This window comes from Mustela nigripes, chromosome 12 (assembly GCF_022355385.1).
Source record: "Mustela nigripes isolate SB6536 chromosome 12, MUSNIG.SB6536, whole genome shotgun sequence".
NCBI lineage: Eukaryota > Metazoa > Chordata > Mammalia > Carnivora > Mustelidae > Mustela > Mustela nigripes.
In genome coordinates this window covers 72,453,439-72,480,216 of record NC_081568.1, presented here as the reverse complement: position 1 = coordinate 72,480,216, position 26,778 = coordinate 72,453,439, and the positions used below count along the sequence as shown (strand labels likewise).

General features: G+C 45.1%; 1 protein-coding gene across 3 annotated transcripts in view; it reads right to left on the bottom strand.

Annotated features, from left to right (window-relative positions):
• PCBD2 (pterin-4 alpha-carbinolamine dehydratase 2) overlaps positions 1–23,078 on the bottom strand; it is a 50,226-nt gene extending 27,148 nt beyond the window's left edge. The window contains exons 1-2 of one of the 3 annotated variants that reach the window (XM_059417603.1): positions 22,963–23,078; positions 19,691–19,822 (exon numbers count right to left, since the gene is read on the bottom strand). In XM_059417603.1, the coding sequence (XP_059273586.1) occupies positions 19,691–19,822; positions 22,963–23,046 (216 nt within the window). In that variant the 5' untranslated portion in view covers positions 23,047–23,078. Of the gene's footprint in view, positions 1–846; positions 911–19,690; positions 19,823–22,962 lie in introns of those variants that run through there. The other 2 variants (XM_059417604.1, XM_059417605.1) reach the window with 2 other exon arrangements.
• Between the last annotated feature and the right edge of the window lie 3,700 nt (positions 23,079–26,778).

Here is a 26,778-nt window from a genome sequence, read left to right as displayed (position 1 = left end):
AAAGCCACCATTTGCCAGAGAACTGGCCAAGTGTGGAGATGTGATAGAGGGTTTACAAAGATTTAATTTCCTATGAAATAACTCTTCCTGAATTAAACAAGCCTTCTTTATCTGGAAAAAGAGAAAAGAGAAACATTTCTTTGAAAATATTCCCTACATCATTGCACTAAGCTGTGAGAACAGTAGCTACAAAGCCCTATAACATAAAATTTTCCTTCTGACCTTCTCAAGTAACTTGAAAGGGCTTGATTTTTTAGCTTCAAGAAATCAGCTCAATCTAGGTGATGATTTTTCTTTTCTTTTCTTTTCTTTTTTAAACAAGTAACTGGATCCAAACCTGATCTGCGAGGGCATCAAGACCCTGAGTATCTTTAACAAGAAGAACCCAGTATGACTCCCTGATGCTTCTGTGACCAGCTGGAAGCAAGAATATGGATCATTTAGAAAAGGTAGCTCACAAAGCCTCATCTGTGAGATGGTTAGTCACTGCAGAAAGGGACTGGTTGAACTAAATATGGCCTTTCTGTGCAATGGAATACTATATAAATATCCCACCATTAAAAGTCATGAAGTAAAATATTTTACTGACAGAGAAAAATGTTCCCTATACACGAAGGGAAAAAAGCAAGTGAGCAAACTACATCTACGACATGACCCCAAATATATATGCATACATACCTATGTACATAGTCATAAAATACAGATTCACGTATACTGCTTTTTAAACAGGCAAAAGGATTACAAGTACATCTTGCTTCTTTGTACTTTTTTTGCTTTCCAAATTATAAAACACAGTATACCATCAAGAAAAAAAAAAGTTATATTTTATTAACAAGCTAAACATACCACACGAGTGTAACTGGTAGCCATCGTTCCCAGAAGAGAAGAGCAAGAGGGGCCTGGCTGATGCCTGTGGGGTATACAAGCCATGCATACATGTTAAACCCTTCAAGTGAAACCTTGCAGTTTTAAGTAAACAGAAAGATGGAAGAAACTTGTCCTCAAGCTAACATAGCAGAATCTCACTTTAAGACACTGAGAAGTACAACGGCCCTCTCTTCTACACATCTGTATCCACAGCTATGGTCAGGGGCTCAGAAAGCTGGTGTCTCTCAGTGCAAGACAAGCTTACCCTCTCTACACAGAGTTGTAATTTGCCAAGTAAAGTTTGCTAATTAGCTGCTCTCTGCAGACCTTATATCTGGAAGTGACTTCCCTCTCCAGGTACAAGCTGACTTTCATCCGGAGTCAACTTAGGGCCAATAACTGAATGATCAAGTATTATAAATGAATGCTATCAGGGCAAGGCATGGGGAGCCATATAGCAATTTACAGGTCAAAAGTCAAACAGTACCTGGCTTCTCTTTTCTTCAAAATATAGCCTCCTTTAGGCCCTCCAAAATAGATGTTTTATCCTAAACAAAGAAACAGATTCAACTTTGAACTCAACAGCAGAGTTGTTCATTCAGAGGTCTAAGACGTTCGGAAATAAAAAGGCAATCCACATCCTGAACTATTCCACAAACCTTCAAAATCCAGATCTGTGTTAGACAAGAGCTTTGGCCTTAGGGCAGGAAGCCCAGCCTGGGAGGGAAACCCACTGCCTCCTTCCTCTGTTAAGTCTGAGCAGGGTCCTTAACTTCCCTCTTTCCACCATGACCAAATTGGGTTACAACACCTAACCCTGTAAGAATGCTGGGAAGCTTCAGTGAAATAGAAAGAAAGAAGGAAGGAAGGAAGGAAGAATGAGAAAAAGAAAGAAAAGAAGGAAAGAAAAAAGGAAGAAGAGGAAGGAAGCAAGCAAGCTACATCATCTTCCAGGTCCCTAACAGAGACCCACTATCACCTACTAGATGCTCAAACACTCCTTAGTTCATAAACATTTCTGTGACTCTCCAAACTCACAAAGACAACTGGTGTGACTGCATTTCAGGTAAATAACACAACACTGAGTGTTACCTATATACACTGGCACCTGGATGGCTCCATCAGTTAAGCGCCTGACTTCCGCTCAGGTCATGATCTCAGGGTTCTCGGATTGAGCCCTGAATCATGAACCCCCAAGTCCCAGGCTTCCTGCTCAGTGGGGAGTCCGCTTCTTTCTCTTCCTCTGCCCCTCCCCCTGCACATGCTCTCTCACTCCCTCTCTCTCTCAAGTAAATAAAATCTGTTTAAAGAAAAAAAAGTTATCTGTATATAGAACGACCCTAAAGCAACATTTTTCATTTAATTAAAATTTCTAAAAGTAATTCCTGAAAAACGTACCCAATGAATTTATAAATTTTTCTACCTAAAACACCAGGAAGTTACTATTTTTTTAAAAAGTCAACCAACAGTAGTAGACCAATGAACACAGAAAAATTTAAAAAAAAAAAAGGATCTAGGATTAAAAGAATTGTCTTGAAACAAAAATGAATGCCTAATCAATATTAGTAAACGGGCCTAGCACAGTATCCCAGCAAGACATTTTGTGGAAGCTTGGAAGAACCTTCCATGAGCTCTCAGCACACCGATATTCACAAAAGACAAAAGTTGTGGGTGGCTGAAGCTGTGGAGCCCAAATTCCAAGTGCTAACCTCAATCTCTCATTATTAGAGGCAATTTACTACAGATGCCCGTCTGCGGGCATGCCCGTCTATAAGGGCCCCACTTCCTTCTCTGATACTTCCAAACCACAAGCTGCACAAAGACACAATCAATTCTGTTCTGGGAAGCGCCAGCAGGCCATTACAGATGATCCCATCGTACTCAACTACTTAGCCACCAACACCACCAGTCACCATTAGGAACCATCTGTGTCCAAGAGTAAGGAAAAGAGGGAGGGGACAAGTCCCTGGTGAGAAAGGATTTTAGGTATATAAATAACCTGTAGGAGACAAAGAGATGAAAAACATAACTCCCTGGGGCCAAGGGCACGGGCTAGGACCACCTATGGTGAACCCAATCAAGGGACCTCGTGCATTCAAGATACATGTAAGTCTATCTAAATCAAAGCAAACAAGCAAAACACGTACACGTACGTAACACTGGGCTGGGTACTGTGAGAAATGTACACCAGCACAACCTGAGTCTCTGCCCTCAAGGTGCTTGATTCTTAGGTGGGGAGAGACAAAGGTGAGTAGCTACATCTCCCGGCTGCAAGATCTAATCGGAATTTAGTCACATTCTAATTCTCCCACCAGTTCATTGTTAATGTGGGCAAACTACTTCATCCCTTAGCCTTGGTTGCCTCAACCCTTCTAGCTCTAATGTTCATCGATTCAACCTCAAAACAAGGCTGAAAGAATACCACAAACAACACAACCCAGAATGGAAGAACCAACAAGACTAATGTCTGTGGATACGAAGGACTGTATAAGGCACCTGAGCTCCGAGTCCTGCCAGGGCTGGCCTGTACCATCACATCATCCAACCACCCTCACCACAGATGTCATTGATGACATCCATGCCACTTAATACAGTGGTCATCCTTTGGTACTACTTGGACTCTCAGCACAACTGATTCCTCCTCCCTTTTAAAACACCATCGTTAGGATTCTGTGATAGAGTAGGGGCCTGACTGTCTTCCTGTTTCACTAGTAAGTCTTCTTTAGTCTTCTGCCAGCTCCTGCTCTTCCTTCCAACCCCTAAACAGACTGCATCATGATCCTTCTTCTCTCCTCACATTACACTTTCTGCCTGAGTGGTCTCTTCCATTACCTTGGCTTTTTTACACACATACCTAAGACTTCCCAGCTACCCACAACCCAGACCTCCACTCTAAGTCCCTAACTCAGACATAAAACTATCTTAAGTTGAAGTTGGGTATCTCCCAGCAACTCACACTTAACAATGTTCCAACCAGAAGACTTCCATCTCAGCACCCCCACCATGTTCCCCTCTCCCATACTTCCCCAGATTAATGAATGCCACTTCTGACCACCCGGATCCTCTAAAAGTCTTTTTTTTTTTTAAGATTTTATTTATTTGCTTGACAGACAGAGATCACAAGTAGGCAGAGAGAGGAAGGGAAGCAGGTTTCCTGCTGAGCAGAGAGCCCAATGCGGAGCTCAATCCCAGGACCCTGGGATCTTGACATGAGCTGAAGGCAGAGGATTAACCCACTGAGCCACCCAGGCGCCCCGTCTAGAAGTCATTTTTAACACTCCTTTCTCTTCTTCCTCCTCACCCATTACCACTCCTCCCTAGTCAGAGAATCTCAGGTGCTCCCTTTATAAAAGGTATGTGTGGCACCACTGGTCCCTGATCATGTGAGCTCCGAAATACAGCTTCAACCCTCTAGCTCTCTGCTTGTCCTCTGTCACTACCACAGTCCACAGCCCCCTGCTGGGTCCACCCTAAAGACAGGTCTCACCTGGATGACTGCACAAGCTCCTTACTATTCTCCCTATATGGCCTTTGTCCCCTCCCTCTTCCACTCCATCCTCTAAGAAAAGGCATCAGTCCTTCACCCTCCCCCCTCTACTTTCAGGATATCATCCTTCCCTTTCCACCCCTCTGAGAGTCTCATGACAACCTTTCTGCTTCCCATAATACTTCACACTTGACTCCTAGTCATCTTCCCACCATCTTTGCTTGCCCCTGTCATGGTGCCTATGGATGTCCTCACAGATGCTTTCAAGTGTATCAACAATGCCAAAAGGAGAGGCAAACACTACTTTCTTCTTAGACTGTGCTCCAAAGTCATTGTCGGGTTTCTGACTGTGAAGATGAAGCATAGTTATGTTGGTGAATTAGAGGTCATGGATAACCACGTCAATCAGGAAATGGTCAACCTCAGGGTCAGGTCAAATCGGTGAGGAGTGATCAGCCCTAGATCTGATGTGCAACTCAAAGATCTAGAAAAACAGCTAAATAGGGGCTCCTGCGGGGCTAGTCAATTAAGCCTCTAACTCTTGATCTCAGCTCAGGTCTAGTTCTCAGGGTCCTGAGTTCAAGCCCAGTACTGGGATCCATGCTGGCTGTGGAGCCTACAAAGAGAGGAAGGAAGAAAAAAAGGCTAAATAACCTGCCTTCATCCTTTTGATTTCATTGTACTGACAACCTCAGCTGGCATCATGGACCACTGAGAATCAAGAAGTAAACATAGGAGGGAAGATCCCAGGATTCTTTTCCCAGGAATGTAACACGTCTGCGCATATAAAATGCCTCAAGGGACCAAGCAGTAAGGGGGAGAAAATGCATCAGCTTCTCAGCTCCTTAGGGAGAACTTTCCTGAATTAGGTCTTAACCATTATTCTTTCTCATAACAGTCTTTTCTATTGGAGGTGCAGCATCCATTCTGGCAAATGGTTGGCAAGTGATTGGGAACTGCCTGAGGTCAAGTTCCAAGTCCACTGGACTAGCTGTGGGGCTTTGGGCAAGTCACTTAATCTAAACCTCAGTTTCCAATCTGTAAAATGAGGAAAACAGTCTCTAGTTCACAGGGTTTTGTGAAGATTAAGTGAATAAACACATAGAACATCCTTACAAAACAGTGCCTGGCCCAAGGTTTAGGTGTTCATTAAGCATTAGCTACTAGGATTTTCCTTCATGGCACTTATCATAACTTGCAATTATACAGTCATTGCTTTATTTATGTTCTCCCTCCACTCCAATTTCTAGTGAGCTCCGTGAAAATGGAGACAATATCTGCTTTGCTCATCACTGCACCCCCGGGGTCTAGCACAGTGCCTAGACTATGTAATAGCTTATTAGTGCTGGGTGTATGTCAGGAAAAACTTTCTGGAAGTGGGTGAGATGCAGACATACGAAAAAAAGATAGGTGGGATGGAATAAAGAAGGTGAAGAACAGCTTAAATAAAGGTAGGAAAGAAATGAACCAAGATGTTCGAGGTCTTGGCTCCAGCTCCAGCATTGCCACTGTTTCCTGCTCCCTCTATCTGAACCTGTCTCCCCACTTCTTCAGTGAGGATGACGACTAAGTGACCTCTTAGTTCTAATCTCTAACAGACTAAAGAGGCCTCTGGCAGAGAAATTACGAGAGGTAGGGTTAAGGGCCAGCCTGTGGGCAGCTCTGAAAACCTCTGAACAGGGAAGCCTGGGTGGTACAGTCAGTTAAGCATCTGACTCTTAGCTTCAGCTCAGGTCATGATCTCAGGGTTCTGAGATCAAGCCCTGAGTTGGGCTCTGCGCTCAGCAGAAAGTCTGTTTGGGATTCTCTCCCTCTGCCCATAGCTACCCACCCCCCAAGCACACCCTCACATGCTCTCTCTCTCTCTCTAATAAATAAATCTTAAAAAAAAGAAAAGAAAACCTCTGAGAAGATGGTGTTTTGGGGCCCCTGGGCGGCTCAGTCATTAAGAGGCTGCCTTCAGCTCAGGTCGTAATCCCAGAGTCCTGGGATCAAGCCCCCTGCTCTGCGGTGGGGCCTGCTTCTCCCTCTCCCACTCCCCCTGCTTATATTCCCTTTCTCACTACGTCTCTCTCTGTCAAGTAAATAAATAAAATCTTTAAAAAAAAAAAGAAGAAGAAGAAGATGATGATGATGATGATGTCTTGTAAGATAAAATAGGAAGGAAATGGGATTTTCTGAGTAGAGACCAACTTCGTCACACCAAAGCAACATGGAGACCAACACACGAAGGGAGGTAAAAGGCTGTAAGAAAGCTTACACAGGAACTCAAGGGGGAGACAAGGTGAACCCAGACTAGAGCACAATCTTGGGGAAAGACACTGAGTTCTCAGTAACTGATAACCAAGATAGTTCTTCACTTTTTGGTCAAGGTGCTCAGGAAAATGGTGGCACTGCTGAGAGTAACAAGCAAGTTGGAGGAAAGAAAAGTAAGTTTGTTTTCAGATACTCTAAACCTGAAACACTAAACTCAGGAGAGACAGCACCACAAGGACCCACCTTTCCAATCTTCAGTCCATCTCACTGAACCACACTTAGGGCTCTCATTTCCCCAACAGGTTACAAATAAAAAAGACGTGCCCCGCCCCCGTCCTTGACCTACATACTTCCTTAGCCCCTTCACTCAAAAAAACCTATCAAACTTTTTCTTTTTTCCCCGTACCTATTGACCACCTTTCTCCAATTCCCTCTTTCCCCACCCTCCATCTCTGGTAACCACAAGTCTTGATCACTTTTTATGTAAGTCCTTTTGTTTTCAGATTCCACGTATAAGTGAGATCATACAGTATCTATCTTTCTCTGACGTATTTCACTTAGCATAACGTCCTCAAGTGGTAGGGTTTCCTCATTTTTTAACGACTGAATAATATTCCATTGTAATATATACCACATCTTTTTTTTAATGTTTATTTTAATTTCAGTATCATTAACATATGGTGCTATATTGGTTTCAGATTTACAATATAGTGATCCAATAACTCTAGGGTACGGGTGCCTGGGTGGCTCAGTGGGTTAAGTGACCTACTCTTGGTTTTAGCTCATGTCATGATCTAAAGGTCGTGAGACGAGCCCTGCGATGGGCCCACACTGGGCAGGGAGTCTACTCAAGGGTCTCTCCCTCTCCCTTTGCCCCTCCCCCTGCTCCAGTGCCCACTCTCTACCCCCCTAAAATAAATAAATAAATAAATAAACAAGACGGCTTTTAAAAATTCTATGTATCAGTGCTCATCACAATAAGTGTACTCTTGTTCCCTTCACCTATTCCCCTCACTCCCCCACTTGCCTTCCCTCTGGTAACCATCTGTTTTTTCTCTCAAGTTAAGAGTCTGTTTTTTGGTTTGTCTTTCTTTTTTTCCTTTGTTCATTTGTTTTGTTTTGTAAATTCCATATATAAGTGAAATCATATGGTATTTGTCTTTCTCTGACCGACTTACTTCACTTGGTGTTATATTCCCTAATGCCATCCATGTTGTTCCAAATGGCAAGATTATGGCTGAATAAGATTTCATTGTGTGTGTGTGTGTATGTATAAACAAACAATTTATAACATAGGTATGTACTACATCTTCTTTATCTGTTCATCTATCAGTGGAACTTAGGCTGCTTTCATAACTTTGCTATTTTAAATAATACTGCAATAAACATAAGGATGCAGATATCCTTTCAAATTAATGTTTTTATTCTTTGGGTAAATACCCAGTAATGCAATTACTTGATCATAGGGTAGTTCTATTTTTAATTTTTTGAGGAAACTCCATACTGTTTTCAGAGTGGCAGCACCACTCTGCATTCCCACTAACAGTGCAAGTTTCTCCACATCCTCACCACCTGTTGTTTCTTGTGTTGTTGATTTTAGCCATTCTGACAGGTGGGAGGTGAGATCTCATTGTAGTTTTGATTCGTATTTCCCTAACAATGAGTGATCCTGAGCATCTTTTCATGTGTCTGTTGGCCATCTGGATGTTTTCTTTGAAGAAATGTATGTTCATGTCTTCTGCCCATTTTTTAATTGGATTATTTGGTTTTGGGTGTTGAATTTTATAAGGTCTTTATGTATTTTGGAAACTAATCCTTTGAGGGTATGTCATTTGCAAGTATCTTCTCCCATTCAGTAGGCTTTCAGTTTTGTTAACAGTTTCCTCCACTGTACAGAAGCTTTTTATTTTCATGTAGTTCCAATAGTTTATTTTTGCTTTTATATGCCTTCCCTCAGGAGACACATCAAGAAAAGTGTTGCTTCGGCTAATGTCAGAGAAATTACTGCCTGTGCTCTTCTAGGATTTTAACTGTTTGGGGTCTCACATTTAAGTCTTTAATCCATTTTGAGTTAATTTTTGTATACGGTGGAAGGAAGTGGTCCAGTTTCATTCTTTTGAATTTAGCTGTCCAGTTTTCCCAACACCATTTGCTGACGAGTCATTCTCCCATTGTATATTCTTGCCTCTTCTGCCAAAGATTAATTGACCAGGGGTGCCTGCGTGGCTGAGTGGGTTAAAGCCTCTGCCGTCGGCTCAGGTCATGATCCCAGGGTTCTGGGATCGAGTCACGCCATCGGGCTCTCTGCTCAGCAGGGAGTATGCTTCCCCCACCCCCTGTCTGCCTCTCTGCCTACTTGTGATCTCTGTCAAATAAATAAATAAAATCTTTTAAAAAAAATTAATTGACCATATAATCACAGGTTCACTTCTGGACTTTCTATCCTATTCCACTTCTTTTTTTTAAGATTATTTATTTATTTATTTGACAGACAGGGATCACAAGTAGGCAGAGAGGCAGGCAGAGAGAGAGAGGGAGAAGCAGGCTCCCCGCCGAGCAGAGAGCCCGATGCGGGGCTCGGTCCCAGGACCCTGAGATCATGACCCGAGCCGAAGGCAGAGGCCCAACCCACTGAGCCACGCAGGCGCCCCTATCCTATTCCACTTCTATTTTTGTGCCAGTGCCCTACTATTTTGATTACTACAGCTTGGTAGTATAACTTGAAATCTGGACTTGTGATACCTCCAGGCTTTTCTTTTTCCAGACTATTTTGACTATTTAGGGTCTTCTGTGGTTCCATACAGAGTTGAGGATTATTTGTTCTAGTTCTTTGAAAAATGCTGCCATTGTTCTTGTTTATTAAGTAAGCTCTACAAGCAATGTGGGGCTTAATCTCACAACCCTGACATCAAGAGTCACATTCTCTATCAACTGAGCCAGCCAGGTGCCCCTAATGCTGTTGGTCTTTTGATAGGGATTGAATTAAATCTACAGATTGCTTTGGGTAGTACGGACATTTTAATAATACTTGTTCTCTCAACCTATGAGCATGGAATATCATTCCATATGTTGGTGTCATCTTCGGTTTCTTTCATCAGTGTTTTATAGACTACGGTCTTTTTCTCCTTGGCTAAGTTTATTCCTAGATATTTTATTATTTTGGGTGTAAATGCACATGGGATTGCTTTCTTAATCTTTCTGTTGCTTCATTATAGTGTACAGAAATGCAACAGATTTCTGTATGTACACTGATTTTGTATCCTGCAACCTTACTGAATTCATTTATCAGTTCTATTAGTTTTTTGGTGGAATCTTTAGGGTTTCCCACATATAATATAGACCACAACTTCTGTACCCATTCACTCGTCAATGGACACTTAGGTTGCTTCCATGTCTTAGTTGTTGTAAATAATGGTGCTTGAACAAGTGCCTATACCTCTTTGAGTTACTTTTGGATCATTTCCTTAGGATACAGTCCCACAATATATATGTTATTGGAACATATGGTAGTTTTATTTTAATTTTTTGAGGATCCTCCATTATGTTTTCTAATCTGGCAATACCAACCTGTCAGACCTTTAAGGACCAACTCAAAACTCCCCTTCTCTAGGCAGCCATGCTAGAGTACACCTTCTGTTTATTAGTACTTCACATTTTAGTGCCTCGTCAGTATGAAAATTTAAAAAATCAACTATCTTGTATAATTCATATATGCTACCTCCCCAATAAAACTGGAAGGTCCTGGACCACCTGGCTGGCTCAGTCAGGACAGCATGTGACTTGATCTCGAGGTTGTGAATTCGGTCCCCATACTGAGTGTAGAGATTACTTTAAAATAAAATCTGGGGGGCGCCTGGGTGGCTCAGTGGGTTAAGCCGCTGCCTTCGGCTCAGGTCATGATCTCAGGGTCCTGGGATCGAGTCCCGCATCGGGCTCTCTGCTCGGCAGGGAGCCTGCTTCCCTCTCTCTCTCTCTCTCTCTGCCTGCCTCTCTGCTTACTTGTGATCTCTCTCTGTCAAATAAATAAATACAATCTTTAAAATAAATAAATAAATAAAATAAAATAAAATCTGGGATGCCTGGGTGGCACAGTCAGCTGAGTCTGTCTGACTCTTGGCTTCAGCTCAGGTTGTGATCTCAGTGCCATGAGACTGAGCCCCACATCAGGGTCTGCGCTGAGTGCAGAGTCTGCTTAAGACCCTCCCTTTCCCTCTGCCCCTCCCCTCTGTGCGCTCTAAAATAAATAAGTAAATCTTTCAAAAATTAATAAAATCGAATCTCAAAAACCCCAAAAACCTAGAAGGTCTTCAGTGCAGAAATGGAATCATGTACTTTACTTACATTGTCCTCCTTCCACGCTCAGAGTAGAGCTAGACCCTCAGGGGTGACCAGCTCAAAGACCACGCTACATTCCCTGATCCCACCAGAGGTAGGCTCTGTGGCTCTCAGTGGGAAGACCACATAGCTCCCTGCCCAGCCCTAACTGGATCTTCTCCAGGTGCCTGGCATGCGTCCACAGCCAGGGCTGCAATGGTGAGGACAGGGCACTGGAAATCAGTTTGATGAATGATAACAGTAGAAGGCCACAATCCTGCCTTGCCGGCTGAGGGCATAGGAGCAAACAGATTCATTAGCCGCGATGGCTGTTTTGATAAGATTGATTTTAACAATACAATTCAATGACCTGATTGCTCAACAGTGATACCTGGGTTACTCTTGAACAAGTACAGCTTTGTTTGTTTTAGCTGGTGAATAGTGCCTTTCTCAGGGAAGTGTTGTCAAACCCTTTTAAGGTAGAAAGTAATCCAACAGGTAGTCCTTGGAAAAAAGGTATCTCCTAGAAAAAAAAATAAATGTAAAAACAAAACAACTTTCTGTGTCACTGTGGTATCAAAACATGTTGCTGTAGGAATCAGAGATGTGAGTGTGACACCCACTGTGCCATGATCCAGAGTGACCGCAAGCAATCTCAGGGTCTCGGTCTGGTTCAGGGTCCTTCTGTGAAATTCAGTGAACTAGTTAAAATGGCCCATTCCAGCCTAGATCGGAAGGGCAATACAACAGTAAACTATCCACAAAATGGGGGAGACGACGTGCTGTTCTGTTTACAGTGATGTAGGGCAAAGAGCAGAACACAAAGACCTCCAAGCTATGGAAGAAGCTCCTCTCCCACCTGTCCACAGTTGGGGGCTGACTCCCTCTTGGGAGAAGAGGGTACCTGGTCACCCCCCCGGCCACAGAAACAGTAGTGCACCATTCTACTTGCTGCTAGGTAGAGATGACCAGCTGCTGAGGCTGCTCCTTCACGTACCCAAGATCCATACTTTGAAAGAGTTGAATATAAGTTTCTACATCACAGCCATAAGGCACCAAAACTCTATAGACAAAACTCTTTGCAAACATGGACACTGTTTTCAATGGCTGTATTGAAGCAAAAGGCTGGTATGCTCAAGAAAAACAGAACAGAAAAGAGCAAGACCAAAATACATTGAAGTTATTATCTGAGGTCTCCTTTAAATTATTTTCTGTAATTACTGAGCCGGCAGTCCATTGTTATTAATTCATATTCAACCTATTTAAGCAGTCCCAGCAATGCAGGCGGAAAACAAATGCCTCGGTAATTTCCTAACTTTTGAGTGTTATTTTCTTGTCAGTTAAATTTAAAGCAACCCATTTCTGACCACATTATACCAAGTTAATCTCATTTAAAGTGCTTCACAAACCCTAACGGCTACACTAAGGTTTTGTACTAATGAAAGCAATTTACATAAATGAAATTTATGTCAATGCATTTCACGAAAAATTTTTTACTTTATAATAACTATAGTACTTATATGATAACATCTGTTGATATTCACAGTCTAAAGCTGGCAAAGATTTAAACCCACAACATTTTCCATGCATCATGTACATTATCTGTGAAAAGCAATAAAAAAAAGCAATGAATGCATTAATCATACCAATATCATCTGCAAAGCATAAATCTGAAATACCTTTCACGTCAGCTCAAACTGCTTTTTATTTTTTACACACCTGATTTTACGCCATCTGTAAAAGGGCAAGACAAAGACTGCTGAGGAAATTCTATTTCTTGGCTGTTTGACTTTCACAGAATACTTTGGCTACGTTCTGTAAACAGAAGATTTACTATACGACTAAGAAAACGCAAAGCAGTTGAAAGTCCACTTTTATGAAAGGCCGGGGTAGCAGCCCCAGTGTTTTCACGCCACACTGTGGCGCCATATTTACATGTTGGACACCTGTTTTACATTTCCCCTTGTCTGTCCATTACATGTGTTTTCACAAATACACATAGGGCCTAAACCCATTTTATGAGATAAACAGCAGAAGCAAGATGCCCAATGACACCTTTTTAGTCTCTAGTTTCATGCCTCTGAAGTACACCAACACTGCTGTCCCAGCCACCGCACGACACCACGAGCATCACCTGCCCACAACTCCCAGGAGCCCAGCATGAATACACCACACAAAAATTTTTTTTTAAAGATTTTATTAATTATTTGAGAGGGAGAAAGAAAGAGCTAGAAAGCACAAGGAGGGAGAGCACCGGGGAGCAGGAAGCCCGACGATGCGGAGCCCATTCCCAGGACCCTGGGATCATGAACTGAGCCAAAGGCAGACACCTAACCGACTGAGCCACCCAGGCGCCCCACCACGTAGGTATTTTTAATTAGCTCCTCCAATGTTAGGTAAAGTTTGCTCAGATGTGTTGCTCTCCATTACAGTGACAACGAAGGATGCTTTCTGAGGTTTCGAGTCAACGGCAGCCACAGAGCCCATCAGTGGGCACGAGTGACGCCAAGGCCACCGTGTGCAATAAGCATACAGGTTTTCACCTGACCTGGTTCCCAGACACACAGATAGGAGCCTCTAAGGTAACAGCAAAGGACACTCTCTAAGCTACATGATGAATCAGCCTTGGGAACACCCTCCTGGGAGTGTTCCCCTACCTTCAACAAGCAGGGTACGTTTCTACTTTCAAGAGCACTCAGATGTGACATTTCTATTATTGCATTACTGACTCAGAACTTTGCACCGAGTTTTGGCTTACAACAATGAACAATGAAACCTGAATTAATTCTTCCACAACGAGAACTGTTGAGAGCTGTGTCCCATTGAGGACTGTTAAGATTTTCATTAACAGTTGTCTTTCTTCTGGTATTGAGCTTTAGACTTCACTAAGTGTTTCAAAATGTTAACCATAAGCCTATTATCAAATTCCTCAATAAAACATTTTTATAAAGTAAGTGAGCAACAGTAACTTTCAACAGCTCTACAGCAGGAGCTCCAGGGCACAGGAAGGGAAAGATTTTACCAACCCCAAACTCACATATGGTGCTACTGCTGCTAGATGCACGAAATGGTGTTCCTTGGCACCCCACCCTCACGGCCCCGCCACTCAGGGGGCCCCTCCCTGGGTCCCACCCTCTCAGCAGCAGCAGTTACAGCAACCGCAATGTGAAGAACAAGAGGCCAAACAAACGAAGCTCGGGCCTTGCCTGCAAGCTACACCTGAGACCAGCTATGCAGTTGAAAAGGGCCATTTTTATAGGTCAAAATGGGCTGAGGGTAAACCAGTTTCTATGAGCACTCTAAGAAAATTGAATGCCTGAAGGGCCAGTCTACTGGAGGCAGCCCTGGCGGGCACAGGAGCTCCTCTGGGAATGCAGGGAATCCCAGGTCCTTGTCGCAAGGCTGTGTCCCCTTCTCCTGAGTCAAAAGTGTTCTCCATTACCAACTGGAATCTCCTTGTAGCCTTCTCCTGGAATTCTTCATTCACCCAAAAGATACCAAATCAGGTACAATGTCCCATGGCAGCTTCTGGCCTATTCCCTATACTCGCTCCTCTCTACCCTGAACAAGGGAGGCTCAGCTCCCTGAGGGAGAGACGGGGAATGGTCCCCAGGGGCTTGAGCTGCTGCACAGCCACTCAGAGCTCCTGCCCAGGAGGGCTCCACCGGCTGGCATCTGGGATAGCTGTTTCCTGGGTTCCAGAGCCTTCTTCTGCACCTACCTCCAAAGCTTCAAACCACACCTGATTCTGGAAGCTTTCCACTTGACCCGACCCATAACACCTAATACAATTTACCTTTATAAGACATGTACCCTGCGTTTCCAAGAAGACATCTTGTTCTTTCCATGCAGGCACCCTGCAGTTGCCAAACACCGAAGAATCAGTTTGTCTCTGAGAGACCTCTCCCTCCTTAAGTCTACAAGAACAGAAGAAAAGCATCTAGCGCTCATAAACGTCCTCACAAATGCCAAGCCCACCCTGTGTGAGTCCAAGCGCTCCAAGCACAGACACCTGTGGCTCCAAGTCCAGGCAGCACTATGCTCTGACGGCTCAAGGAGGCTCGCCATGCCCATCATGCTGCCCTGCGACCCTCCACGCCTCCCCCAGGAAGACTCAGCGGCTCCTGGCCACACAACCTCTGCCCCGGCAGCCACCAACACTGTTAGAACCCCTTGGGAATTCTGCTCTTACAGTCTCTAAATATTTGCACCCATCTGAGCTATCAAATGAATGCGGACCATTTGGAACTAACCATATCCTAGAATAAAACCACTAAGAAAAAAAAAGTTCCACTGTATTTTTTGCTGGCTACTTATTGTTATAGTGAAACCTAGAATAACCCAAAGCTTTGAGAATTAGGTCTCTCACCCAGGGTCACTAATTTTTCTCCCTCCCCTCCTTCCTTCCTCCTTTCCTTCCTTTCTTAAAATTTTACTTGAGAGGTAGAGAGAAAAAAAAGAGAGAGAGAGAGCAGGAGCGGGAGGAGGGGGAGGGAGAAGCAGCCTCTCCACGGAGCAGGGAGCCCACCTTGGGACTCGATCCTAGGACCCTGGAATCATGACCTAAGCAGAAGGCAGACACTTAATCCACGGAACCACCCAAGCACCCATGAAAAATGTTTCTAAAAGGTATGGTTCATTGCCTATAGTAATAAGAGAAATGAATTCTAATGCAAATTTGTGACAACATTTCATTACACATACTACATTAGCAAGCCCTTTAAAAATGGTAACACCCAGGGCGCCTGGGTGGCTCAGTGGGTTAAGCCCCTGCCTTCAGCTCAGGTCATGGTCCCGGGGTCCTGGGATCGAGTCCCGCATCAGGCTCTCAGGGAGCCTGTTTCCTCCTCTCTCTCTCCGCCTGCCTCTCTGCCTACTTGTGGTCTCCCTCTGTGAAATGAATAAATAAAATCTTTAAAAAAAAAACGGTAACACCCAGCAAGTGCAACCTTCCTCCTGAAGAATTATTTTAAGTAAAAAGACAAGGTAGAGAACTGTAAAATGTCCATAACCTATTTAGATAAAAAAGAACAGAATTTTTAGCTGTATGTTCAGCTCAGACTTTTAAAGATATATAGACATCCAGTGTGGGCTGAAGTCCGCTAAGGGAAAGAGGGGACCAGTTCGGACAGCAGCTCCCTCCAGTTTCCAAAGCTGAGGCCAGGAGAGGTGCTGCCACTGCCAGGAACACAAGGGGCATGGGGGCCTCCCCAACTCTTGCTAAGGGCATGGCCACGCCAAGGGAGACCTGGCCTCATGGAACTGTGCCTACGCACATGGAAATGCCTCCTCACAACAGAAAATTCTAGGCTAACATTCTCACTATCCATTCTGCACACACACAGGATAATACCTAGAAGATAAATTTCTAGATTCGGACAATGGGTATGTGCATTTTAAAAGCGGATACACAGGGGTGCCTGGGTGGCTCAGTGGGTTAGGCCGCTGCCTTCGGCTCAGGTCATGATCCCAGCGTCCTGGGATCAAGTCCCACATCGGGCTCTCTGCTCAGCGGGGAGCCTGCTTCCTCCTCTCTCTCTGCCTGCCTCTCCGTCTACTTGTGATTTCTGTCTGTCAAATAAATAAATAAAATCTTTAAAAAAATAAATAAATAAAAGCGGATACACAGGGCGGGGGACGCCTGGGTGGCTCAGTGGGTTAAGCCTCTGCCTTTGGCTCAGGTCATGATCCCAGGGTCCTGGGATCGAGCCCCTCATCGGGCTCCCTGCTCAGCAGGAAACCTGCTTCCTCCTCTCTCTGCCTGCCTCTCTGCCTACTTCTGATCTCTCTCTGTCAGATAAATAAAATCATTTTTTAAAAAATAAAATAAAAATAAAAGCGGATACACACTCCCCAACTACCCTCTAAGAAGGTTACACCAATGGACAGCCCCACCTCTTGCCTCACCGTCTCCCACATCACAGCCCCACCTCCCTCCTTACCAGCTAGATTACAAGTGCCAAAGTTTTAATTCCTGACTTTACTTACGCGTTACTTCCCTTGCCCCTCAGTTCCTCCACTGGACTCAAAACCTTGGGATCATCCTTGACTCTCCCTCCATCCGCACCATATCCAATCTAACAGCAAGTCTTGTTTGTTCTCTCTTCAAAATATACGAGGAACTGGGACGCCTGGGTGGCTCAGTTGGTTAAGCAGCTGCCTTCGGCTCAGGTCGTGATCCCAGTGTCCTGGGATCGAGACCCACATCGTGCTCCTAGCTTGGCAGGAAGCCTGATTCTCCCTCTGCCTCTGCCTGCTGCTTTGTGCTCGCTCATGCTCTCTCTCTCTCTCTCTGACAAATAAATAAATAAAATCTTAAAAAAAAAAAAATATATATATATATATATATATATATATGAGGAATCCTACGTTTCTCTTTACTGCCATTTACTCATTTGCTTCTTGTCTATCTTCTGTACTAGAACAGAACTACCTGAGCTTAGAATTGTGCCTGGCACAGTGAAGATGCTTCATACATATTTGGTGAGTGAATAAATACCATTTTTACAATAAAAGTCAAGCTGGTTTTTAAAACCATCACTGCATGAAAAGTACTATGTTGTGGATAAACTCTATCAGAGGAAAAAGACTAGAAAATAAACACTAGATGAAAGAAGCTGCAATGGGACTTTTTCTTAATGTACAACATCCTATTTTAGCGTTTCCTATTATTGTTTTATAATAAAAACGAGGGATCTTTTCTGTCCTAAATAAAAGGTTAGTGAACATCTATGAGGAAGAGAGGGTCACAACTGTAAGCATCGGCTGTGAAAAAGAGAAAGGTAACTCTGAGAGCTGGAGCTGGCCTGGCAGGCACACCAAGGCCCTGAGGTTACACACAAACAGCAGACAAGGCCACTCCACAAGCAGGATGGATTCAAACAAAAACAAGACCAAGTGCAAGATTAAGTGAACACAGACAAAACATAAACCCTGTCCACACCACAAAACACCAAACGTCCCCCCTCTCCCAGCTAATGAGTGAGTGTTGCTTCTCTGCCCACTTCAGCTTTGGTCCCACTTTAGTCTACCCTCCCTACGGGTAAGATGGATTAAAATACTGAAGCACAGAACTGCCCATTTTCTGACAGCGTCCAAGCCAGACCAAACTATCTTCCCAACACCATCAGTTCCCTGATACGCACAGTCTCCCTCTTGCTGCAACAAGCAATTCAGTCCCACCTGCTCCAGGAAGCCCAGGGGTGGTCCTGGTGATCTTGGGCGGGTGGGCAATGACAGGTGTCATGACATCAGCTGCAATTACCAGCCACTGGACATGCAGAAGCCCTAAGAGACCCAGCTGGAAAACTGACCCCAGGAGATGATCTCAGGGCTGGTTCTCTGAATACACTCCCTGATTTTCTTGTCATCTGCCTCTTTCTCCTAAAAGCTGAGTGAAGAAAATTTAAAAAAAAAAATTTTTAAGTCAAATTAATAAACTGTCCCAATGAATAGTATTACAATTAATCAAGGATGCCCTGCACAGCTTCTCTTTCCTCCCATTTCTGAAAGTCACCCCAAGCACAGGGTTAGCGGGGGCTGGATGACTGACTCTTGGGCAGAGCCTGAGGCAATGCTACTCAAATACTTTAAGCCACATGTTCAAGCCCAATAAATTAGCCCAGGCTTAAAGAAGTCAGGCTGTACACATGTAAGAATTTTAATAAGCCCGGAAAATGCTACCTAGAGCTTATGCAGGAGCTTACTGTACCAATGGGATTCGCTGCCACCAGCCACAGAGTGCTAAGCCCCTGACAAGAGCTGTCGAGCACATGGGGCAGCAGGGACAGGGAGCCGGCTTGGTCTAGGTCTCCTCAGGAGCTGGAGACTGAAAGAAGGCTGGCAGCCAGATGGATGGAGAGCAGAAGAGGGCACGCAGCTCAGTGGAGCCAACGGCATTTCCTAGGAAAACATGTCGAAGGTTTGTTTGGTGGAAACCTGGTCCTCACACACCCTTCCAGAAACTAGCAAACACTGTAATCAATGTCTGCATTTATCAAATGCCTGTTTGTATCCAGAACTGTGTTAGCTACAATAGAGAGTTATTGAAGCAAACATGGTCTCTGCCTTCTAGATGCTGACACCTAATATAAATAAAAACAGTAAATCTGTCCAGAGGATTACCAAACTCACTGAACAAACACGAAATAGTCAAGAGCACCGACCTTGTACAAATGCTGTGGGGTAAGAGCTGCAGGGTAAGTCATGGGAGATGACTCTCTAAACAGGGCGGGGCTCTAATGGAACAGTCACCTTGTTAAAGCTGAGTCTCCAAGGGGGAAGGTCAGCTTTTAAGAAAAGCTGCAAAGGCTGGGATAAAATGAGCCAATCAGAGAAAAGCGTGCAGCTTGGGGCTTGAACTAGAGAATGAAATACATGTACACAGAGAAAGAAAACTTGACAAGCATCCAAGAAAAGTAGGGGGAAATCAGTCGAGCAGGTGTATGTTTCTGCACTGCTGTTCCTCAAGCCCTCTTCTGATATGCACAAGAAACTCACACATCCTTTTATATGTTATTTAAACTTTGAAAGGAAACTAAATGTCCTAACCCATACCAAACCAGAGGGTTCAGAATCTGATTTTCCAGATGACAAAAACCTCTCCCTTCCCCTAGAGCAGGGACTCCCCAAGGACAGTGCAGCTGTCACTGACTTCTTAAGGATCTTAAGGATCCACACGGGACCAGACCACCAGTAGTATTAAAGAGCCACAGCCTGAGAGGACACAGACAGGCCAGGGTACTAGCAAGGATATGTCATATTTACCTGATTAAAATTTTTGAAGGAAAATTCCTTGTAGATGGCATCTCTCTCATGTAATTCTGACCATCCTGCTGCTTTCAGGTCAAGGATAACTTGGTTCCTCTCCTCTGCTGTCAAATGGCGAGCATCTGCTGCCTATAAAAGAACACACATAATACCTGAAATGTAGAGGTTCAGTCAAACTCGAATGCATAGCCCTTTTCCTTATGAGAGATGCAAAAAAATACCTTAAGGGCAACAATCAGTGACCATTTTGGATTCCTCTGTTCTCAAAAAATTAACAACGAGGCTAGCTCCATACAAAATAAGCTGCCTCCATGCTAAGGTGTCTCACACTTACTGTTGCCTCACACTTCACAATTCTGTGTCTCTGGTTTATCACAGATACAACCATCAGCCGTTACCGCTGGTCATCTTACCATGACTGTATTACTAATGGCCAGCATGCCCAGATGTAGGAAATACGGTAAGCATACCCATGCAAGGAGACCCTGCAAGTCCGCTGTCAGGTCCCAAATTAGAACTCAGGGCTCTATACTCCTGGTCCACTGCTCTTTGGACAGTCCCACACACCTTGGTGCTCTTCACTGCCTATTCACAGGGCTCTTAACTCTCTGGGTGCACTATCCCCTTTCTGATGAAAACTAACCTCCAGGGGGGAAAACACAATCACACACTTAACACAAGATTTCGGATAATAACTTCTGGGGGTCCACAGATCCCCTGCGCTACAGGCAAAAAGCCCTTGCCTTAGTACAGTGAGTTTTTCCAGGAAACCAGTAAGACAAATCCCCCCAGTCTGGCCAGAGCACTGTCCACCTTGTTCCCACACTCACCCTGGTGATGAAACTCACAAACCCAGAGTCCTGTTGGCTAACATGCCCCCACTTCCCATGCAATTTGTTTTTTAATTGAAAGAACTCTATACATCATGGCCAGAGAAAGGAGAGGACACTCTAGCAGAAGTCAGAGGAGCTTAGCTCTCGCTCCAGCATAAATGCCAACCAATATCTCCGACCATACCTATTTGCGGGGCTACTGAAGGCTCAGGTAAGAAAGGGATTGTCACCCAGAAAGACAAAACATATTATAAAGGGCTCCTCATCAAACAGCAACTGGGGGCTTAGCTGCATCCCCTACCATGAAATTACAACTCATTCCCACTTCAGAAACCCTGAAACTGTTCATCAATCACTAACATTAAAGTAAGTAAAATGGCAGAATAAATAAAACTACTTTAAGACAATTTATTCTGGGACACCTGGCTGGCTCAGTCGGTTAAGCATCTGCATTCAGCTCGGGTCACGATCTCAGGGTCCTAGGATCAAACCCCACACCAGTCTCCCTGCTCACTGGGGAGCCTGATTCTCCCTCTGCCTCTCCCCCTTCTCCCATTGGTGCACGTTTGCTAATAAATAATATCTTAAAAAAAAAAAAAAAAAGGACAACTTATTCTAAGAAGAGGAAAAAGGGTTGCTAATGAACCAATTTTCTTGTCTCTCTTCCTTGCTAGGTCAACCACCCTTCTCCATAACTAACGTAAGAAAAAAAAAGAGGGGGAAAAAAAACCCTCTTAATTAAATATAAACATTTGAAGACCTGTTATCAAAAGCACTTAAACTATTAAGATCCAAAACATCTCTTCATTACTCTTACCGTGACCTGTTATAGGAAATAATCTAAAATTTTATTAGTCACTTAAATATGTTAAGACAACTCAGGAAAGTATGGAAAATAAATTAAATTATGTGTCCACTCTGAGTAGCTGCCAAGAAAACTCTTAACCATGCTGTGGGCAGTGCAGCAGTCACCTGGAGTGAGTGAAACACGGCTCCTGCGCTGTTTTCCTCCACATTCTCTGCCATGTACATCCCCAAAGAGGGCAATGGTATGCACTCTGTGCTTACCACAGGTGTCTGCCCAAGAACAGGGACCGTGTCCAGGGTTGTGAAATGGAGCAACTTCATCTACGAAACACAAATGGTCCCCTTGGAGACACACCTTCTGCAGAACCCTTTATGATGGGCTTATTTTTTTTTTTCTGCGGGAGATGGGGATGGGGATAGGCAAAAGTAGAGAGGATTTGGAGAGAACAAACTTCATCCAAGGCCTCACTTGGTTACTTTCAGCTATGGGGATGCTGAACAAACCACTTAGCTTCTCTCAATACCAGTATCTCGTGTCTATGGTGGGGGCATCACAACCTCTACCTGTCGACACTTTTTTAAGATTTTATTTATTTATTTGAGAAAGAGAGAGACCACAAGCAGGGAAAGTGGCAGAGGGATAAGAGAACCAGACTCCCTGCTGAGCAGGGAGCCCAATATGGAACTTAATCCAAAAACCCTGGGATTATCACCTGAGCTAAAGGCAGACACTTAACCGACTGAGCCACCCAGGCGCCCCGAGATTTTTTTGAGAGAGTTAAATTTAAGGAGATCTTGAATGTGAAGGCACCCAGCATTAGACCCTGGCACGTGGCAGCCTCTCAAATCCTGTTTGTTCACTCCTCTGAACCCCATATTTTTACTTAATCATCAGCACCTTGGGTACAGGTATACCCTGGGACACGCTTAGGTGACAGTAAGCACAGAACTCGTGCTCTCACCTTAGTGGCCACGAAACAGTATTCAGCTTCCTCCACCATCGAGCTATCTTCAATGTGTCCTATTAAAGACTTTCAAAGGGCCAAGGGGCTCCAGCCAGCCTCTTAAGATGACACACGAAATTTGATACAACATTTCCCCACTAGGTGGTGCTGCGTGTTAAAGCTTCCCCTCAGTTAATGCATCCCAATATATTAATTTCTAATGCCAGAAAAAGGACGAAACTCCCCGCGGAAGAAGAAAGAAGTATAGATTTGCCTCCCCCAAATACGATAATTTGTTACTAACTCCTCCCAAACATCACAGCAAAACAAGTGAGCTAACTCCGCGCTGAGCCAGAGGCTTTTCGGCGAGCGCGCCGCGCCTTTGGTCACTTCAAGTGACCCTCAGCGTCAGACAGCTTTGCAGCTACTTGTACTTTCTTTACACAAAACTGGTCCTTGGTTTTCTTCCGGCAGGCAGCTTCGCAGACAAGACAAACGATGATGCTGCGGAGCCCCTGTCTCCGGCCGGGCGTCTGGCAGGTGCCCGGCGCCCGAACGCGGCTCCCCGAGGTCCGACACCGGAAGCCGGGTCCACTGTGGGGTCGGCCCGGGTCCTTCCCCCACGGCCACCAGCCGGCGCCGCGGGGCCTCGCCCTCCTCCCGCACCGCGGGCCCCCGCACTCACCGTGGCCGAGAAGCTCCGGGCCCGACCCCGCAGCGTCGCCAGCAGGAGCCGCGACGCCCCCCGCGCCCCTAGGGCCGCCGCCATGGCCGCCGGCCCAGGGCTGCCCGGCGCGCTGCCTGCCCGCAGCCCGCAGGCGTCTGCCCGGGAGCCGAGAGCAGTGCGGGTGGCCCCCAGCCGCGGGCCAATTGGTCCTGCAGGCGCCCGCGCGGCCCGCCCCGTAAGGTCCCGGGAGCTTCAGGGCCGCCGACCGTGCTGGCAGCAGGCGGGCGGGCGCCGCAGGCCCCCGCGCTCTCAGGTCCCGCTCCGCGCGGGCCGCGTCTTGCCCGCCTCGTGGCCGCTCTCCCGCCCGCGTGCTAAGGTTTAACCCCCGGTGGGCTCTTCGGTATCCGAGCTCCGGCTCGCCGCTCTCTCGAGGACAGTCGGTGCTGGGCTCCCTGCTAGGCGGTGGGGCCTAGAGCCCGAGTCGGTGGCAGCATTTTGCGGGCGGGCACGGGGCGAAATGGGCTCCGGTGGGTGGGTGGGTGGGAACCAGTCCCTTCCGCGCTCGCGGAGGGCAGAGAACCACAGTAGTTCGGGTCTGGGCATGTAAGGCAGGGAGCCGTGGGTGCTGCTGGGCCTGCCTAGCCGCTGAGGCCTCGGGCACGCTGCTTCATCGGTGCTGGCCCAGATAAGACAGTCTGGAAACTCGGCTCTTCAGGCTTGCTAAAGAGCAGCGCGCAGTGCGCGCTCCGGTGATGAAGCAGACAGTTACAGGAGTCCCCCCCCCCCCCCCCCCCCCCCGCCCCCAAAGAGGTGGATTCTTTTATGTATGTATTTACTAGTATTTTATTCTTACTCTTTTTTTTCTTGCCTTTTTTTTTTTTTACATGTCACATACAATTTACTGGCTTTTAGTATATTTACTTGCACCTTTTTTTACTAGCTTAAGCAAATTAATAATATAACCAAGTTTGCTTAAGATTTAGCCGTCTACTCAGTTTTTTAAATATCAGAGTCCATGTAAGTTCAACTTAGCAGTTGCTAGCAGTTAATTTTATATTCCATATGGAGTTGGGGGGGGGGGAGCTTTCTTGCCTCAAAATATCCTAAAATTCAAACATGGCTCAATATGCATTCTTAACATTTGCCCACTTGACAAAAACTCAAGGGAGGAATCTTGCTGCAAACTCTGATCAGATGTCACTGACCTCAAGGCATCCATCTAAGGCACTACAGTTTCCGTTGCCTGATGCCTCAAGTGGGCAATGACTGGAGATGGAATTAAAAGTTTCGTTTCCAATACTTAATCGGGTGTATACAATCATAAATACCCTGCAGACTTGCTTATTAAAGTGAGAACTGCAAAATGAACTGGTACGTGTGAGGTAACAAGACTCCTCATTTTCCTTCCCTAAATCCACTTTAGGAAACTGGTGTCTCAGCTCTAGTTATGAAAAGCAGCAGCGGTAGCATGCCAGTAGGGCCTAGGGCAAATGATGTTCACCAGTAGGGGCTGTGGATACTCAGCCTTCACATGTACGTCTCCAGTTAGTAGGATTTAAGTTCCTTACCAAAGATTTATTGAGCAAGTCCTCTATAGTGGGTACTCTTGGGAAAGGCAGTCAGTCTCCTGCTCACAGTCTTTTAAGCCCTGCTCACCCATGTAAGAATGGGCCTTAGGCCTAGAACACTCCCTTACTGATTGTTACAAAGAGCCCATACAGCCTGTTCCAGGCTTAACACGTTGTGTGGGAATATCCTTCCCTGATCCAGGCTCACTCAATATGTACTCCTGTATTCTGCTTAAGCAGGCAAGTCAGAACCCTGGGGCATGCCCCCCTCCTCCCAGCCATCCCCTCCCCCTTTCAGTATTACAGACTCCACTGGGTTGGGAGGAGCTTGTGCTAAGACACTAGAGGGGCACTCTGGCCTTTCACTGCTGGGGAGGATCCACTTGCCTTGGGGACCACCGCACACTCCTAGAGCTGATCTCGCTCTGTCTCTTTTGTTGAGTACAAATGCTGTTCCATCCAGTATGGGACTGTGTTGTGTCTTCCTTGGCAATTGATACTAACCAGGAGTGAGCACAAGTGTCTGGATTTATGTCCCCGATGACTGGCTTCTCATGATCTTTGTCTTCCATGTAGCTGAATTCCCGCCCTCCCCATCCCTGGCATTGGTACCAGTGCACAGACATTGGCTCTGCTGCACAGACACCATGCTTGGCTTGAGATGGTTTACCTGATGTTGGACCTTTCGTCCTGCCTGCCTCCGACTTCCCGTTCCCTCAGCACCAGGGCTTTCCAACTGATGCTTTCTACACTTGAACCTCCCCTCTAGGGAATGGCCCTCCTCCACCTTCCCTCCAAGGGAAACCCAGGTAGCTTGTCTTAGCTTAGTATTAGAAGCAAAGCCATGGATCTGTTGGCCATACTAGGAGCCTGTCCTCATCCTCCACACCAGCATAGGGCCCCATTACATATCAAAGGCATGAATATGCCTGTATCTTTAATAAGACAGCTTTCTGGGGGCACCTGGGTGGCTCAGTGGGTTAAGCCTCTGCCTTCGGCTCAGGTCATGATCTCAGGGTCCTCGGTTTGAGCCCCGCATCGGGCTCCCTGCTTAGCGGGGGAGCCTGCTTCCCCATCTCTCTCTCTCTACCTACTTGTGATCTCTCTCTCTCTCTTTCTGTCAAATAAATAAATAAATAAATCTTAAAAAAAAAAAAAAAAAGACAGCTTTCTCATCTGGGAGTGTGCCCCCCCCCCCCAGGGAAATAAAACTATATACAGTCATAAGTTTAAAAAAAAAAAAAAAGTAATGCTGAACCTTCTCAAAGATCTATTATGTAGTCATGGTTAGGAAATCTCTTGGCAACAGTGAAATATTTATCATTTGTTAAGCCAAACAAAACAAGGTGCTAAATGACAATTGTGTTATGACTCTAACTATGGGAAACAAAGGAGAGAGACAAGAGGGTAATGGATTATGATTGTCTCTCAGCTCATAGCACAGGGGCTCCTCCAGTCACCATGCTTAGTTTGGAACGTGGGTCCCCCTACTGGAAGCTGCATGACCCAGAGCAGATTATTTGGGGCCTCATTTATTACCCTTCTATATAACAAGGATATTTAATACTAGTGTCAAGCTCAGAGCTACTGTACCAGTAAATGAAATGGTAGGTAAAGAACTTAAAATAGTAGGAACACACACAGTTAGACTCAAGTGTTCGTTATTGTTATAAAAGATGGAATCACTGTTTTTCTTATAAGTACACACACACACATACATGTAAAGGTTCAAATCCAGCTTCATCAGCTTACTGTTTATGTAACCTGGGCAAGTTACTCAGCCTCTCTCCATGCCTCAGTCTGCTCATTTGTAAAGTGAAAAAAATACTAGTACCTTTCTGAACTACCGTCCCTTCCACCAGTGACCACCCCAGCCATAGCTGTCCACAACTTAAAGTTGTAAACTCCTGCCCAACATAACATTCAGACAAGGTGACTCAACTAAGATTCTATTTCCATAGAATTTAGGGTGCGTGATAAAATGAACTGCTCTATCTGAAATACTGGAAACAGTCACTACAAAGGTTACTTGTCATTATGTGGTCAGATGTCTTATATCTGCATTTAAGGGATCTTTTAGAAACAGCTTTTCAAAAAAGTTGGTATAAATTACACATTGTCTCTTTTCTACCTGTGTCCTAAGCTAGACTATAATCAACTTGCAGGCAAGAACAGTGTTACGTATTTCTTTTGGCTCTGACAAACTAGCACAGTGCCAAGAACGTTTTAAGGTTGAATCAGTGCACGCTGGTTAGGTAATGACTAA